The 15,054-nt window shown below is 36.4% G+C and overlaps 1 protein-coding gene across 3 annotated transcripts in view; it reads right to left on the reverse strand.

Moving 5' to 3' along the window:
• LOC104358009 (contactin-associated protein-like 4) overlaps positions 1 to 15,054 on the reverse strand; it is a 252,607-nt gene that overhangs the window by 42,595 nt on the left and 194,958 nt on the right. For all 3 annotated transcript variants that reach the window (XM_032992904.1, XM_032992903.1, XM_032992905.1), the window contains exons 13-15: positions 13,144 to 13,341; positions 5,158 to 5,314; positions 1,416 to 1,543 (exon numbers count right to left, since the gene is read on the reverse strand). In XM_032992904.1, coding sequence (XP_032848795.1) covers positions 1,416 to 1,543; positions 5,158 to 5,314; positions 13,144 to 13,341 — 483 coding nt within the window. The remainder of the gene's footprint in view (positions 1 to 1,415; positions 1,544 to 5,157; positions 5,315 to 13,143; positions 13,342 to 15,054) is intronic.

Consider the following 15,054-nt stretch of genomic DNA (forward strand, 5'->3'; position numbering starts at 1 on the left):
AACTCATGGTCGATCCTGCTGTAAGCAGGAGACCTCCTTAGGTCTTTCCCACTGTGAATTATACCATAATCCTATATCATAACCCCATGATTTAATAGTTCTTTGATATGTAGGATTAAATGATCAACTCATAACTGGATGTCAGAAAAGTGAAAAGGAAACATCCAATAGGGTTTTTTTCATGGCATAGATTTTCATAAGAAAATTAGAATGCACCACTGCAACTCACATCTGTTAACAAATCTTCCAGGCATAATTACACTGACAAGTCACAGAAATGAAAGCAGAGATGACATAAAAATAAATACATGCTAATTTATATGTATTTATCTATACAGTCTCCTTAGTGAGCTTAAAATTGCATATTGGTACTTCATTGCTGGTATTCATTTCCTCTTATTCATAAAGCTTGAAGAAATTTGAAAAACAAACACAATATCATATGATGAAGAAGGAAAATCACATAACAAAAAAATATAGTAATTTTTAATTATTTGAAACAATAGTGAAGTTCATGAATACTCTTAGGGTAGCATTTGATGTAAAGAAGTTAAGTGCATTAAGAATTTTATTCACTTACTCAACTGTAGACAAAATCCTTCCCATCCAACTCTGCAATTAAGATCTTTAGGATGATCTATAACATTGCTTCTCCTGACTTTTGATTACAAACAGCAAAAGGCATAGAATTTTGTTAAATAGTTTACTATTGAACATAAACCAAATCTGTTTTATTTGCCAAAGTTGATGGAAATTAATGAAACCAGAAATGACACCACAAATCTTCAGTAAGATAGCAGTTTTGCTCCAGTTGTCCCATTACCTTTAAATGATTTCCTCACACATGATACTCTTCTGGTTACTACATACATATTCAGGATGTACAAGCTTTATGTTTTGAATTACTGTATAACTTTCTAAATTTTAAATTCTTATGTGGAGTTGAAATTTTGCTTATAAATATTGCATATACTGGATTAATCTCCATATATTTTTCTCAGTTGCACAAATACTCAGTGGAGTTAATGTGCATAAGGTTTGGTGATGGAGAAAATGCCTATCAACTGAAGGGTATGTTTCTCCCAAAATACGGTAACCACTTATGAATTCCTCTTCATGTAATGCTTTATCCATGACAATTCAAATTGCATAAAACCACTGGGTTTTGTACTCAAAATATCTGTGTGAAAACTATACTATCTGTCTTCACTATTAATGTCTATCATCAAAGATATATCTTTACATTTCTACTCTGGTTTACACTGGACCACTATATTTTGATTTTGCTTTCTAATTGCTAAAATAACTGGATGAAATTTTTCCAAAAGTGTATCTTAGGCTGTTTAACAAACATTTAAAATTTATTGCAGTCAAAACCCACTGTTGCTTAGCTAAACTCTGCAGTTGTTACTTACTGTCACCACGGCAAAGCAAAGGCCCCAGTTTGTAAGCTGCTTCAGAATTTGGTCTGTCAGTATCTGTGATCACAATTTCAGTTACTGGTAAATGCTCTTTGTAGGAAAGGAATCCAGTATCATTCATCCTGAAAAGGTAAAATGAAAGCCACAGCTCTCCTAAATGTTTCTGATAAACATTTCATTATCATTGTGACATTGCTGGGGAAAATGAAACAAATTCTGAAAAAAAAAAGTGCAGCATAACTGAATCAGTAATACAATCAACTGTGAATACAAACATATGCTTTGGTATCGATATTGTGATCATTTGACAGGACTGAAACAATTTCATGGGAAGTGGGCAGTTTTATGGTTGTGCTTGCCTGCATAAGCATGCAAAACCCCATTTTGACATCAATGGGTACTTAACTGGCTGCATAAACTAATGTATTTGCTCACGTCAATAATTTGATGTTGCTGAGGAAATACTGTACCTGTAATGGCCTGTCTCTTCATTATGGAATATTAAATGGCTTAGTATAGCTTTCAAATAAGTCTAACTTTTTTTTTTTCTTTTTTCCCTTTTTCACCTTGACAAAAGTTTTAAAAAATCAAATACAAAAATACAAAGTCATGCTGAGTATACAGGAAAATCAGCATGTGCTACAAATATGTAACTTCCAGAAAAGGAAATATGCAACCTAGATCTCAGAGTGCTGTACGGATTTTGGCTAGGGTAGAGTTAATTTTCTTCACAGCAGCTGTATGGGGATGTGTTCTGGATTTGTGCTGGGAACAGTGTTGATAATACAGGGTGGTTTAGTTACTGCTGAGCAGTGCTTGCACAGAGTCAAGGCTATTTCTGCTCCTCACACCATTCCACCAGCGAGGAGGCTGAGGGTGCACAAGAAGCTGGGAAGGGACACAGCTGGGACAGCTGACCCCAACTGACCAGGGGTTTATTCCACACGATATGACATCATGCTCAGCATACAAAGCTGGGAGAAGATGAAAGAAGGGGAGTTATGTTTGGCATTACAGCATTTGTCTTCCCAAGTAATTGTTACGTGTGATGGAGCCCTGCTCTCCAGGTCATGGTTGAACACCAGCTTGCTGATGGGAAGGGGTGAATTAATTCCTTGATTTGCCTTGCTTGTGTGCGTAGATTTTGCTTTATTAAACCATCTTTATCGCAAATCATGGCTTTTTTCACTTTTACACCTGTGATTCTGTCCCCCCCTCCCACTGAAGGGAGTGAGTGAGCAGCTCTGTGGGGCTTAGGTTGCCAGCTGGGGTTTAAACCATGACAAGCACACATCCAGTATTTATAATCTTAAACCAAATTCCTTGTTTAATATCTTTGTTAACTTAGCGTCTGAATAGAATTTCTAAATTTCATTAGCACCAGTTTTGGCTCTAAAAGTGCTTCCTCTGAACCCATGGAATTATTCAACTGCTCAGGACCACTCTGGAAAATTCAGTCTGTTCATTCAATCCATTTACAGTTGAACCACTCTTTTAATGGGCAAAGCAAATAACTCAGAGACAAAAGTACAAACTCAGAGAGGGGAGGCAATGTGGAACTCACACTGCTCAGAGATTAAATGCGATACACATACTCCAGCAAGCAAGCCACATTTCTCTGGGAAGCATGGTTGGGCTTAACAGACCCCTCTCTCACTATACCACACACTGGGACCAAGAAAATGGGAAGAGATTCTATCTTTTTGCTGAATTAAATTAATGATTTTTTCCTCCCCTCCCTTTACTAACATGACTGTCTTTCCTCTGTATATAATTTCTGTTTATCTAACTTGGACCACAGTGCACACAAATGTACATTTTTTTTTTTTCAGGAATCTTTTTTTTCTTATGTAAGGAATGCAAAACGGTTTTTGAAAAAACATGCTACTTTTCAATGAGGCGAGATATTGCACATTTCTAATTTAGAATGGAAATAAACCTCAAAGGACCAAAACTGTTTGCTTCAGCAAAACTATGCTGCAAACAAAGGGAAACTGAATAGAAACTGACTTAACTCTTCTGCAGAGGGGATTTGAATTTTTATAGATCTTTAGGAATATTTAAAAAAAAAATATATTTTAGACTTTTAGAGACTTGAAGTTAAACAAAGAGTTTTAGAGCTATGTACAATCTATGCAGTAAGATAGATTTCATCATGAAAATAGAATATCAAAGCCTTATTTTCAAAACTGCACTGCATGCAACTTTGGTTTTCTGTGCTCAGAAAGCATCTCAAACAGGAATAGCTTCTACCTACTTTTTCCACACTATGAGCAGTATTGAGTCAATGGATTCAAACTAATAGTCTCTAGGGAACCAAAGTTAACATTAAGCACAACTACCAAAATAAGTGTAAACATAGCCTCCATAACATTGAAGAGTTTGGGATAAGTCTCCACTTAAAATGAAAATTAAAATGTCAAAAGTCAATACATACAGAAATGTAAAATAAGAGTAATTATGTTTTCAATGAAATACACTCATCAACATATGCAATTTACTCAGTGTGGCTATAGTGAAGACATGCATGTCATACTCTTTCTGCTTTATTTACAAGTGCCTTACCATTATAAATTAGTCTATGTATGTGAGCAAGGATTAAATGAATGACAAAACTGAGCAAGAATGTATTACATATACTAGCAACTACTCAATATCCTGTCTCAAAATGCATTCATCCTTTAACACTTATTTTGCTGTTGGGAATCAAAAACGGCTTGCATAATTGTACAGTACAATAATAGGGAAATTCCTAGTGTTCTGTCTATTTGTTTAATCTCTTTATTGGAATAAACATAGCAAATATCACTCTATGAGTTTTACAGCAGATTCAAATTCTTTCCTTACAGAAACTTTGTCCTGCTTTATTCTGTACACATGAAGATGTTCCTATGTACCTTCCTTACATTTTTCTATTTTCAGAAAGCAGATGTTGAAACATTAATTAACATGCATATATTAACTAACTCACTGGATCGAATTTATATAAGTCAAATATGCTTTACAAGTTTAAAAGCTTAAACGTTCCTTCAACAGAAAAGCTTTAATTTGAAAAGTCCCTGTCTGCTTTGTAAAGTCCTATACTGGAGCTATTGTTGAGGAAGTTGTATCTGATCCTCTTAAGTAAAAAATCAGGTTCAGATCTGACATTGTAACAGGAACTCATCTCTTATGTTACTTATTTGAATGGGAGCATAAATAACATCAGAAAATTTCAAGTACAAGTGGAAGATCTACATTTTAGAAATCCTTTCATCTCCTTATAATAGTACTCAAGTGTTTTGCTTCACTGATAGCAAGGGTATCCAATTTCAATTATCTAAGTTACAGATGATCAAAAAGGCGGTATAAAGTCTAAACTTAAAAATGTAGTTAAAATTATACCAGAATCTTTTACTTTAGCTTGAATTACTTTCACTATTCTAAAACTAATAACTGAATTTGTACTAAAGACTAGAGCTAATGTCTTAATATGTAACATGCAATATACTACAAAACTAGAAAATATCTTCATACAGTAAGCCCTCCTCCTCCTCCAGAGTTCAGAGTGAAAAAATTAACAATAATACTTAATGCATATAGGTGACAAAATGTGTTCTATATCAGAGGAGCAGGTGACACTATGGTAATTTAAATTTACAACAGCCTCGGTGTTCTAAATGTGCTAAGGCCTGTACAGTTTCTTTATTTACTTTCCAGAAAAAGGTAGTATGAATAAGCAACAGTAAAAAGTCACCATTCATCTCTGTCTGCATCACAGTTGCAGTAATGTTGGGAATCAATGCAGCTCCCCTCTAATCCACAAGAACATTTTTGTACAGCAGGCAAGGAACCTCCCCAGTAAGTCTGTGTTTCATTGGTTCTTCCAATCCACCAGCTCAATGGTATTCCATCTAAAAGGTAGGTTAGAGAAAATCAGTGCCCAGTCTTGTCTCCTACTTCTCCCACTTTTTCTCACCCAAACAAGGTTCCAAAAGGTTAAACACAGAAAAATCACCCCTCAAATCTAAAAACTTTAAACAACAATTGGAAAAAAAATATTACCTTTACTTGATAAGTAATTATTCATTTTAATATTTTATTATCAGATATTAAGTGATTGTCACAGGTTTTTGCTTGCATTAGTGGAAAAAGGAACTCACAGTTCCTAGCTCAGCCAGCCATGATATTAGAATCATTTATCTTAAGCAGTCCATTTATATAATTCATTTTAAAATGGTCCATGAAAAAGGAGATACCATCACCCTAAAAATCAAGGTAGTTTATAATCCCAAGTAAAGATCAATTTCAGATCATGGAACTACCACCGTTAGAATGGAAAGAGTTACAGAAAAGCTCTGCAGAAGTAGTCTCATGCTGCTACCAAGAGTACTACAAAGTACTACTACCCACATCTGTGATGAACATTAAGCAGCTGAAGAGTGGTATGAATCAGAAATGGCCAAAGACAGCTGTTTGGTCACAGGCAGCAGATTCAGAATTTATATACTGAGAGACAGAAGAAATCATGTTAATGGCACTCCCACAAGCAAGTTGATATATCTGGTGAGCAGAAGTGAGTTTTCCCAGGACTATTACATCTCTGTGTGGTGCACCCAGTCAGCATTGTTTGTAGCAAAATGATAAAAGTGGATGTTTCTTTAATGTTACAGTACTGCAGATTAAGTCTAAAGATGTTGCCAAGCAAGCACAGCATATAAACAGAACACACATATACACACACATATATACAGAACAGATAATAGCTAAAAGATATGAAGCATAAAGATAAACTATCTCAAATGAGAAGGAAGAAGGTTGATAGATGCAGTACATGAAAGTTAAGGCATGAGAAGAAATCAAGTGCTGTTAAATTATACAGTTTCTTATAGATGCATTTCTTTTTACTGTTATTGGAGCTCCAAGTTTTCAGCATCAGGTCCCCACGAAGAATCTGGAATTTATCCTAGTTGCAACTTTACTTACAACTGCCACTGCTTATTAAACCTCACTGTTAGATAAGACCTCTGTTACGCTGACAATCTCTCAGACTGTAAACATATTGACTGCATTCATTACCACACAACTGTCAGCCCAGCAGGCCAAGAAACAGTGTGAGCAGTTTCTGGAAAAGTCAAACCTGCATAATGTCATCAATGTCCAATATCAGTGTTTGTGTTTGCAAGCCATCACAGGAGGAAGAAAACCTATAGACAATTTATAAATAATTTATCAGACAACACTTTAAAAAGCTTCCAACAACTAAGACTGTAAAAATCAGAATATTTCTGCTGTTTCAACAGCATGCCTTAGCTTTATATTGTAGTCATGAATTAATTTTCCCAGTCTTTCACTAGGGACATTGGAGTATTTTAAAATCTGGTCTCAGCTACTGGTTCATACATCAGGGTGAGGAGAGAGTATTTACTGAAATGCTGCAAGCTCATACTGATTAACCAGATTGTTCTACCTGCTTAGGCAGAAAATATTGCCTAAGCAAAATAAAGCTATTAATTAAAATGGCTAGAGATTTCTTCATAATGATCACATAAATGTATTAACAGGTGACTTGCTTAAAGAAAATGTTTGCAAATGCTATCCAGGCTGATTGAATATAATGTATTGTAAAACACAGTCAGTTAAGAATTACTACATGGACTTCATGTTCCAAGAATATTTTATGTGACCATCACTAAATTTTGTACTTGTCAGGAATAGCTGGTAGAGATTATAGACAGCAGAAGTGGGAGGGATTATATTGTTCAGGCAATTTGATAATTACCTATTTTCATTTAAAATTCTGATATTTCATTGCGCTTGTAATAAATGAAACAGAACAAACTTATTTCAGTAAAATGTTACTCGAATTTTATTTCAGTGTCAGGTATGCTTCAGTTATTAGCTATGTGTGATTGTTTGCTTTTTGTTTTGTAATTCCAATTATAAAATCATTCAAAAAAACACACATAAAAATCAACTGAACACATAAAGGTGACCTTAAAGAGGAACACTTTGTGAAGACTATCTTCAAATGCTGAATAGTTGAAATAATAACTATATCAGCAAGTCCAAAATTTCAAATTAGATCCCTCTACTTTCCTAAACTTTCCTGAAATTTTTAAGGCATTTGTATTCCAAACAGAATTCTTATTTAGTTCTCTGAGCTCTTCCAAATAGGCTGAGCATCCTATAAAATTTAACTATAATTCACACTTATAATTGCAACGTCTTTACAAAAACTTCTAATGAATCTTCTAAAGTTTATGGTACTATGTCACTCCAAAACACTAAAAGTTAGAGTGCGTGTCTGCTGGAACAGGCTAGAAATTTTATGTTTCACATAAAAATAGTTGAGAAATATATTTCCAAAGCTCTCAAAAACGTTGAACTAGATTTTTTGGTAACAGTTCTAAATCTGAAATTACTACTCCTCAGAGAGAACAAATAATATGCTGTGTCTTCTGTCCATGCTTTTCAATGGAAAGATATATCTTGAAGGAAAAAAAATGACAACATGATAGGATCCCTAATTCCATTTTTTTCCCCACATCTCTCTGATATCCAGGAGATAAAGAAGTGTTTCACGGAGTGGCATCACTTTAAAATTTTCAAAAGATACTAGAATTCTTCCTTTCCATGATATCACCAAGTTCTAAATTTATATATGTAGAAAGAAAAAGATGATAAATTGGAAGATATATTAAAAACTTACTCTCATAGCCTCAGAGCAAAAAGCTGAGGGCTTACATTTTGTTGTGTTCAAAGACTAAAACTTCTTACCAGGCTAAAAATATTTTAGCATATATTCACAATACTGGGGAGTGGAATAATGAAGAATGGCCCACTGTAGGAGATCAGGTTCAAGAACATCTAAGGAACGTGAAGGTGCACAAGTCCATGGGACGTGATGAGATGCATCTGCAGGTCCAGAGGGAACTGGTGGATTTAAGCCACTATCAACCATATTTTAGAAGTTGTGGAAGTCCGGTGAAGTTCCCGCTGATTGGAAAAGGGATAATATAACCCCTGTTTTTAAAAAGAGAAAAAAGAAAGACCCAGGGAACTACAGGACAGTCAGTCTCACCTCTGTGACCAGCAATATCATGGAGCAGATCCTCCTGGAAGATATGTCAGGGCACATGGAAAATAAGTAGGTGATTAGTGACAGCTGACATGGCTTCACTAATGGCAAATTGTGCCTGACAAATTTGGTGGCTTTCTGTGATGGGGTTACAGTGTTGTTGGGTGTGGGAAGAGCAACTGGTGTCATTTACCCGGACTTGAGCAAAGCTTTTGAGACTGTCCCACATGACATCCTTGTCTCTAAATTGGAGAGACATGGATTTAATGGATGGATTACTTGGTGGATAAGGAATTGGCTGGATGGTCACACTCAAAGAGTTGCAGTCAACGGCTCAATGTCCAAGGGGAGACCAGTGACGAGTGGCATTCCTCAGGGGTTGGTGTTGGGACCAGTGCTGCTTACCATCTTTGTTGGTGACAGGGACAGTGGGATTGAGTGTACCCTCAGCAAGTTCACTAATGACACCAAGCTGTGTGGTGCAGTTGACATGCTGGAGGGAAGGGATGCCATCCAGAGTGACCCTGACAGGCTTGAGAGATGGACCCATGCAAACCTCATAAAGTTCAACAAGGACAAGTGCAAGGTCCTGCACATGGGTCAGGGCAATCCCAAGAACAAATACAGGCTGGGAGATGAGTGGGTTAGAGAACAACCCTGCGGAGATGGCCTTGGGGACAGTAGGGGATTAAAAACTGACTATGAGCAAGCAGTGTGTGTTCACAGTCCAGAAATCCAACCGTGTCCTGGGCTGCATCAAGAGAAGTATGGCCAGCAGGTTGAGAGAAGTGATTCTTCCCCTCTACTCTGCTCTGGTGAGACCTCACTTGGAGTGTTGCATCCAGATCTGGGGACCCCAGCATAAGAAGGATATAGAACTGCTCGAGTGAGTCCAGATGAGGGCCATAAAGATGCTCAGGGGGCTGGAGCACCTCCCTTAAGAGGACAGGCTGAGAGAGTTGGTGTTGTTCAGCCTAGAGAAAAGAAGGCTCCAGGGAGACCTTATAGTGGCCTTCCAGTACTTAAAGGGCGCCTACAGGAAAGATGTGGAGGGACTCTTTATCAGGGAGTGTAGCGATAGGACAAGGGGTAAGTTTTAATCTGGAGGAGGGTAGATTTAGATTAGATATAAGGCATAAATTCTTTACTGTGAGGGTGGTGAGACACTGGAGCAGCTTTCCCAGAGACGTTTTGGATGCCATCTCCCTGGTAGTGCTCAAGGCCAAGCTGGATGGGGCTTTGAGCAACCTGATCTAGTGGAAGGTGTCCCTGCCAATGGCAGGGAGGTTGGAACTAGATGATCTTTAAGGTCCCTTCCAACCCAAATCATTCTATTGTCAGTTTAGGTGCATTCCAGTTTTAACTAGGGCTTATCTAGGCATTGCCAGTTTTGCTTAACAGTAGAAGGCTTGACTACTGCTAAGATTGTACAGATGTCTTTTAAAAATCAATACTGATGTGGCTAATTAGGTAAATAGCTCTGCATTACATTTCTGTGCTGAGCCAGATATCTGGTCTATACAATTTAAAGGTAATTCAGTCAGGTCTTTAGCTACAGACATTACAGTGTAAATATAATCCTATTCTTTCACCACTTATCAAACATGTTGGATATCTATATACACTTTGAAAGGAGTGGCTGATAGTCCAGAGAGTCACCCCTACCCAGATCAATCTCATGAATTTCAACAAAGGGAATTGCAAGGACCTGTACCTGGGGAGAAACAGCCACAGGCATATATGCTGGATGCCACACAGTTGGAAAGCAGTTTGGTAGAAGAGGACCTGGGGGTCCTGGCAGACACAAGGTTGAACATGAATCAGCATTATGCCCTTGCTGCAAAGAAGGCTACAGTCATCCTGGGCTGCATTAGGAAGTTGAGGTGTTGTCAGCAGGTTGAGGGATTTGATCCTTCCCCTCCATTCAGCACAGGTGAAGCCATACCTGGAGAACTGTGTCCAGTTCTGGGCTTCTCATTACAAAAGAAAGATGGAAATATTGGAGAGAATCCAATGAAGGGTCACAGAGATGATTAAGGAATGAAGCATCTCTTCTTTGAGGAAAGGCTGTGAGAGAAGAAACTGTTTAGCCTGGAAAATAGAGGTTTCAGGAGAATCTTAACAATGTATATAAATATCTGAAGGAAGGGTGCAAAGCCAGCTGAGACAGGCTCTTTCCAGTAGTTCCCAGTGACAGGACAAGAGGCAGTGGGCACAAACTGATACATGGAACATGCTTCCCGAACATCAATAAATACTTTTTCACCGTGAAGGTGACTGGCACAGGTTGCCCAGAGAGACTGTGGAGTGTCCATCCTTGGGGACATTCAAAAGCCATTTGGACATGGTCTTGGGCAACCAACTGTAGGTGGCCCTGCTTGAGCAGGGGCATTGGATCAGATGACCACTAGATGTCCCTTCCAACCTCAGACACTCAGTGATTTGTGATTCTGTGATTCTAAGACTGTGCAAACTTACACTGTTTTCTGCTGATGTGGTTCAGATGCTGAAAACATCATCTTTTTCACTGGATATTCTAGGCACACATTCAGTGAGTTCACTGAAAAATGTACCAGCACATATATTTTGAAAAAAATTCCACCTTTTTCGTTCTTCTTGTAGGTGAGACCTAGTCCTTCAAAGGCACAGAGCAGTCTATACATACAAAGGAGCATCTGCTGCTCTCCCAGTAACTTTATCTGGTTTCACTGTTATTGTGATTGAATAGGTCAAAGAGGATCTGTCTTTATTAAGTCATTCACTGTGGCCACCACCCTTGAAATAAAAAAAGACAGATATAAACCCTGAAATGTAAAAATTTTGTATTTTATTTTAAGGAAGTGATTTAATTAAGAATGCTAGAAAAAATACACTAAAGTTAATACGTCCTCTGAACAGTTATAAAAATGTGGCCCTGGCTGCTTTCACAGAGAGAGGGAAACGTAAACCTTTGTTATTATTTCATCCTTATATGACAAAACTCAGCGTTGCCACATTTAAGCAGCCTCACTGCAGAAGCCAAGACTGACCCTCACTAGATCCTAGCTTTCTCTAAACTCAGAGCTCACTTGTTCAGAACAGACCAAAGCCCACTCTTCAAAGGAATGTCAAGTAGCATTTGGTATAGTCTGTGGTAGTGTTTAAACAAAGAATGATTTTAGAAAATCTGTAGAACTCATAAATAACTTTCCCATGCCTATTTACTCCTAATATTCAAGACTATAAATTTTAGATGGCTTAGCACAATTGACTGATTGCACTCTTTTAGTTTTCTAGAAAAACCTGCATTTCTGTGCAATCTCATAGGATCAAAAAAGTAGAAAGTCCTGTTTGCCTGGCTCTTTCCCTCTTTTCTTCTCTGACATAGTTTTTTTCATGGTTTCCAGATTGATCACTGTGCTGAAACTGGTGAGTTGAGAAGATAAGGTTTACTGTTTTTGTTTTTGGTGGTTTTTGGTTTTTTTTTTTTTTTTTTTTTTTTGTTGTTGTTGTTGTTGTTGTTGTTGTTGTTGTTTTGTTTTCACTTAGTCTGTGTGACAGTTAATAATCAAAAGATATTAAACACCTAGAGAGCACAATCTTGAAACCCTCTGCTTGGTGTAAACTAGGATTTTGAACATCTAACTATAACTTAAATTTGGAGTCCATAGGTAAAAGGGAGGCTTAGAGGGACATGTTAAGCAGTAGATTCTTTTTTCAAGCTGCAGAGATATTTTTGAGCAGATATTCTGACAAGATAGAATTCTAGTCTAAGAAGGCCAGTGATGTCCATGACATAATTAAGGAGAAATAATATATACGAAAAGAGTTTAGAGACAGAAACAGACACTGTTGCACTCAGAGGCCTGCTCGCATCTTAGTAGGAAAGAATGTCAAGAAATCAATTTGAGCAGTTTCAGTTTCTGGTGGAAAAGTCAAACAATTCCACTTAGTTTTTCATAAGACAGTAAACAATAGGACTTCTACTTCCACATTATTTGGAGTACTTACAGTGGATTTTCACGGTGAAGCCTGTTAACAGCAGCTCTGTGTCAATGAGAGTTAAGATTTAAGTAGACTATGTAAATTCATTTTTCTTTAAGTACATCAGAGGATCTCCATTCATTTTTCTCTTAAAACAATTATACTTTTGTCAACAATCCACATTTTAACTAAGTTTGTGTTTGTTTTTTTTTTTTTTTTAATGCTTATATTGGACAGAGGAAATTTAATGTTATCCATGCTTTTAGTGAAGTACTCATAATATGTATATTAAGTGATCAAAAACATTCAGCAATAAAATTCTGCTGATATGTATGCACTAAGTTGTGTTCTTTTAAGGAGATATTTCCTCAGTAATTTGTTTATTAAAATGTAAAATTCCCTGGAAGGTAGACCAGCAGGAGCTCTGTTAGTAGTAACCTCTCTTACTTTAAAAGACTTATGAAAGAAATTAACTTTGAGAGCACTTAATTCTGTGAATGAAGATCATTATAAACTCACATTTTTATTTTTCTGGTTCAAATATCTCTTGGCCACTTACAGGAGTCTGAGTACTAGATATCTGAAGTAGTTCAAACTGTAGAATCAAAATGTCATAACCCTGATAGAAATAAATACCCTTAGTAGCCAGTGAAATAAAATGTATTACGCAATGTAGTAAGATTTGTCTGCTTTACTTACCTGCCTTATCTAAAAGCCTTGATTTTTTGCAGTGGTAAACAAGCTCCTGTTCACAGTGCTCTGCATGGTTAATTATAGACTGAAGCTGGTATAGGCTAGCAGAATACTTGAAAAACACAGTGTGGGGGTTCTCTCGATTAGCACTTTTAACTCTGGTCAGGTTGGTGTTGTTATGCTGTATAATTGTCCACGTTGTATCTTTCAAAACATATGTGAAAAATAATAAAGAATGAGAAATAGTTGCATAAGTTGGTAATGGAAAGAGAATATATGATGAATTTAACCAAACTGTAAGGTGACTTCTTTGATCACAAAAAGTGCTTCTGGGCATATGAAATAGAGACATAAATCACTGAGCAAAAATGCAAGCAATTAATCATTGTTTCTATTTGCATGTAGATTATTGTACCATGATTGTAACAAGTATTCAGCTTGTTAGGATTACTGAATAAGGAAACAGTAAGTGACAACACTTAAGTAATTGTTACTGAAACACGATATAGTTTACTTGGTAAATTGCAACGAAAGAATAGAAAGAGATTATACTTACTTTTGTTACTTTTCCCAGGCTTAAATTATTTCTAAGATAACACTAAATTCTATCCTAGATTCTAAATATATTACATATATCACTATAATTTGAATTAATTGCTTCTGTTCAAGAAAATGGCCTACAGCCTTTTTTTTTTAATTAAACAACAACAAAAAATTAGCTTGCAAACACTTTATTTACTATAAATCTCAGATTACATGAAGATGAGTTATTCTAGCCATCTAAAATCAAATAGTAGTCAGTATTTGAAGTATTATTCAAAACACGTATTTAGTCAACGACTAAGAATCTCAGCTTCCAAAGTTTAATGGAAAGTTTCTTCCAAACACCTGACATAATATTAACTTGTGGCAACCACCATTGGATGCTCACTTGACTTGGTACTGTAAAATGATGAATTACTACTTCAGAACTGATAGCCGCATTTCCCTAAAAAAACCACATACTGCTCTTAAGTAGACTTTTAGCTTGTATACTGCTGGGTAAGGCAGCTACGTACTTCATTGCGTAGACAGGTCTTATGATTCATGTAAACTGGGGCATGCAAAGTATTGCCAAAATAGTTATTCCAGAAGGAGTTGCATTGTGTCTGCAATATTTTTTTTTTCCATGAATCAGTAGTAAATATTTAATACTCCAAACATTATTTCTAGAAAAGTATGTTCTGAAGCAATGCTCTTGTAATAAAAGAGCAGAAAAGACTTGCATATAAATCTAAATCTAAATATAATTAAGATAATTGAATAACAAACAATATATTCCACATTTATAAAAGGTGTGTGCAGTCTGCTCTGAAACAGATTTTCTCCAACTTGGAGCCATGTTGCTTACACTAAGCAACAAAGCAGTTCAATAGTTTTCCAGTATATTGATATTTCACAAATATTTTTTCATTAAGTCTTCTTTTAACTTCCTACAGTGACTATGGAAAGCATTTTTAATCATAAAAGCTTACTACCATGCAAAAGCATACAGATCAATCTGATATTACAATACTTAAATGAAGGCATTACTTTAAAAGCTACCATATGTATTTATTTTGAGACTAGAAAAATAATTTTGCAGTACAAGGAAGAAACTGGCTGGCACAATAGCACAGAAATGCACTGGACTTTCTGTCTTATAGTTTCCATACAAGGAAATGTAACATCAGACACTCTGCACGGGAGTACAGAGATTACTCCCCTCCATGTTCCTCAAAATATAAATTGCCCTACATATTGGTGCTGATAAAGGTTCATGTGATTCTGTCACTTTGTACTTTTGCTAAGCCCTCACCTATAAATAGGGAAGCACTGAGATTATTCTGTTTCAACATCCACTTGCAAAGCCTGTAACAGTCTGACCCCCACAACTAA

This window comes from Tyto alba, unplaced genomic scaffold, assembly GCF_018691265.1.
Source record: "Tyto alba isolate M040663 unplaced genomic scaffold, T.alba_DEE_v4.0 Super-Scaffold_13, whole genome shotgun sequence".
Lineage (NCBI taxonomy): Eukaryota > Metazoa > Chordata > Aves > Strigiformes > Tytonidae > Tyto > Tyto alba.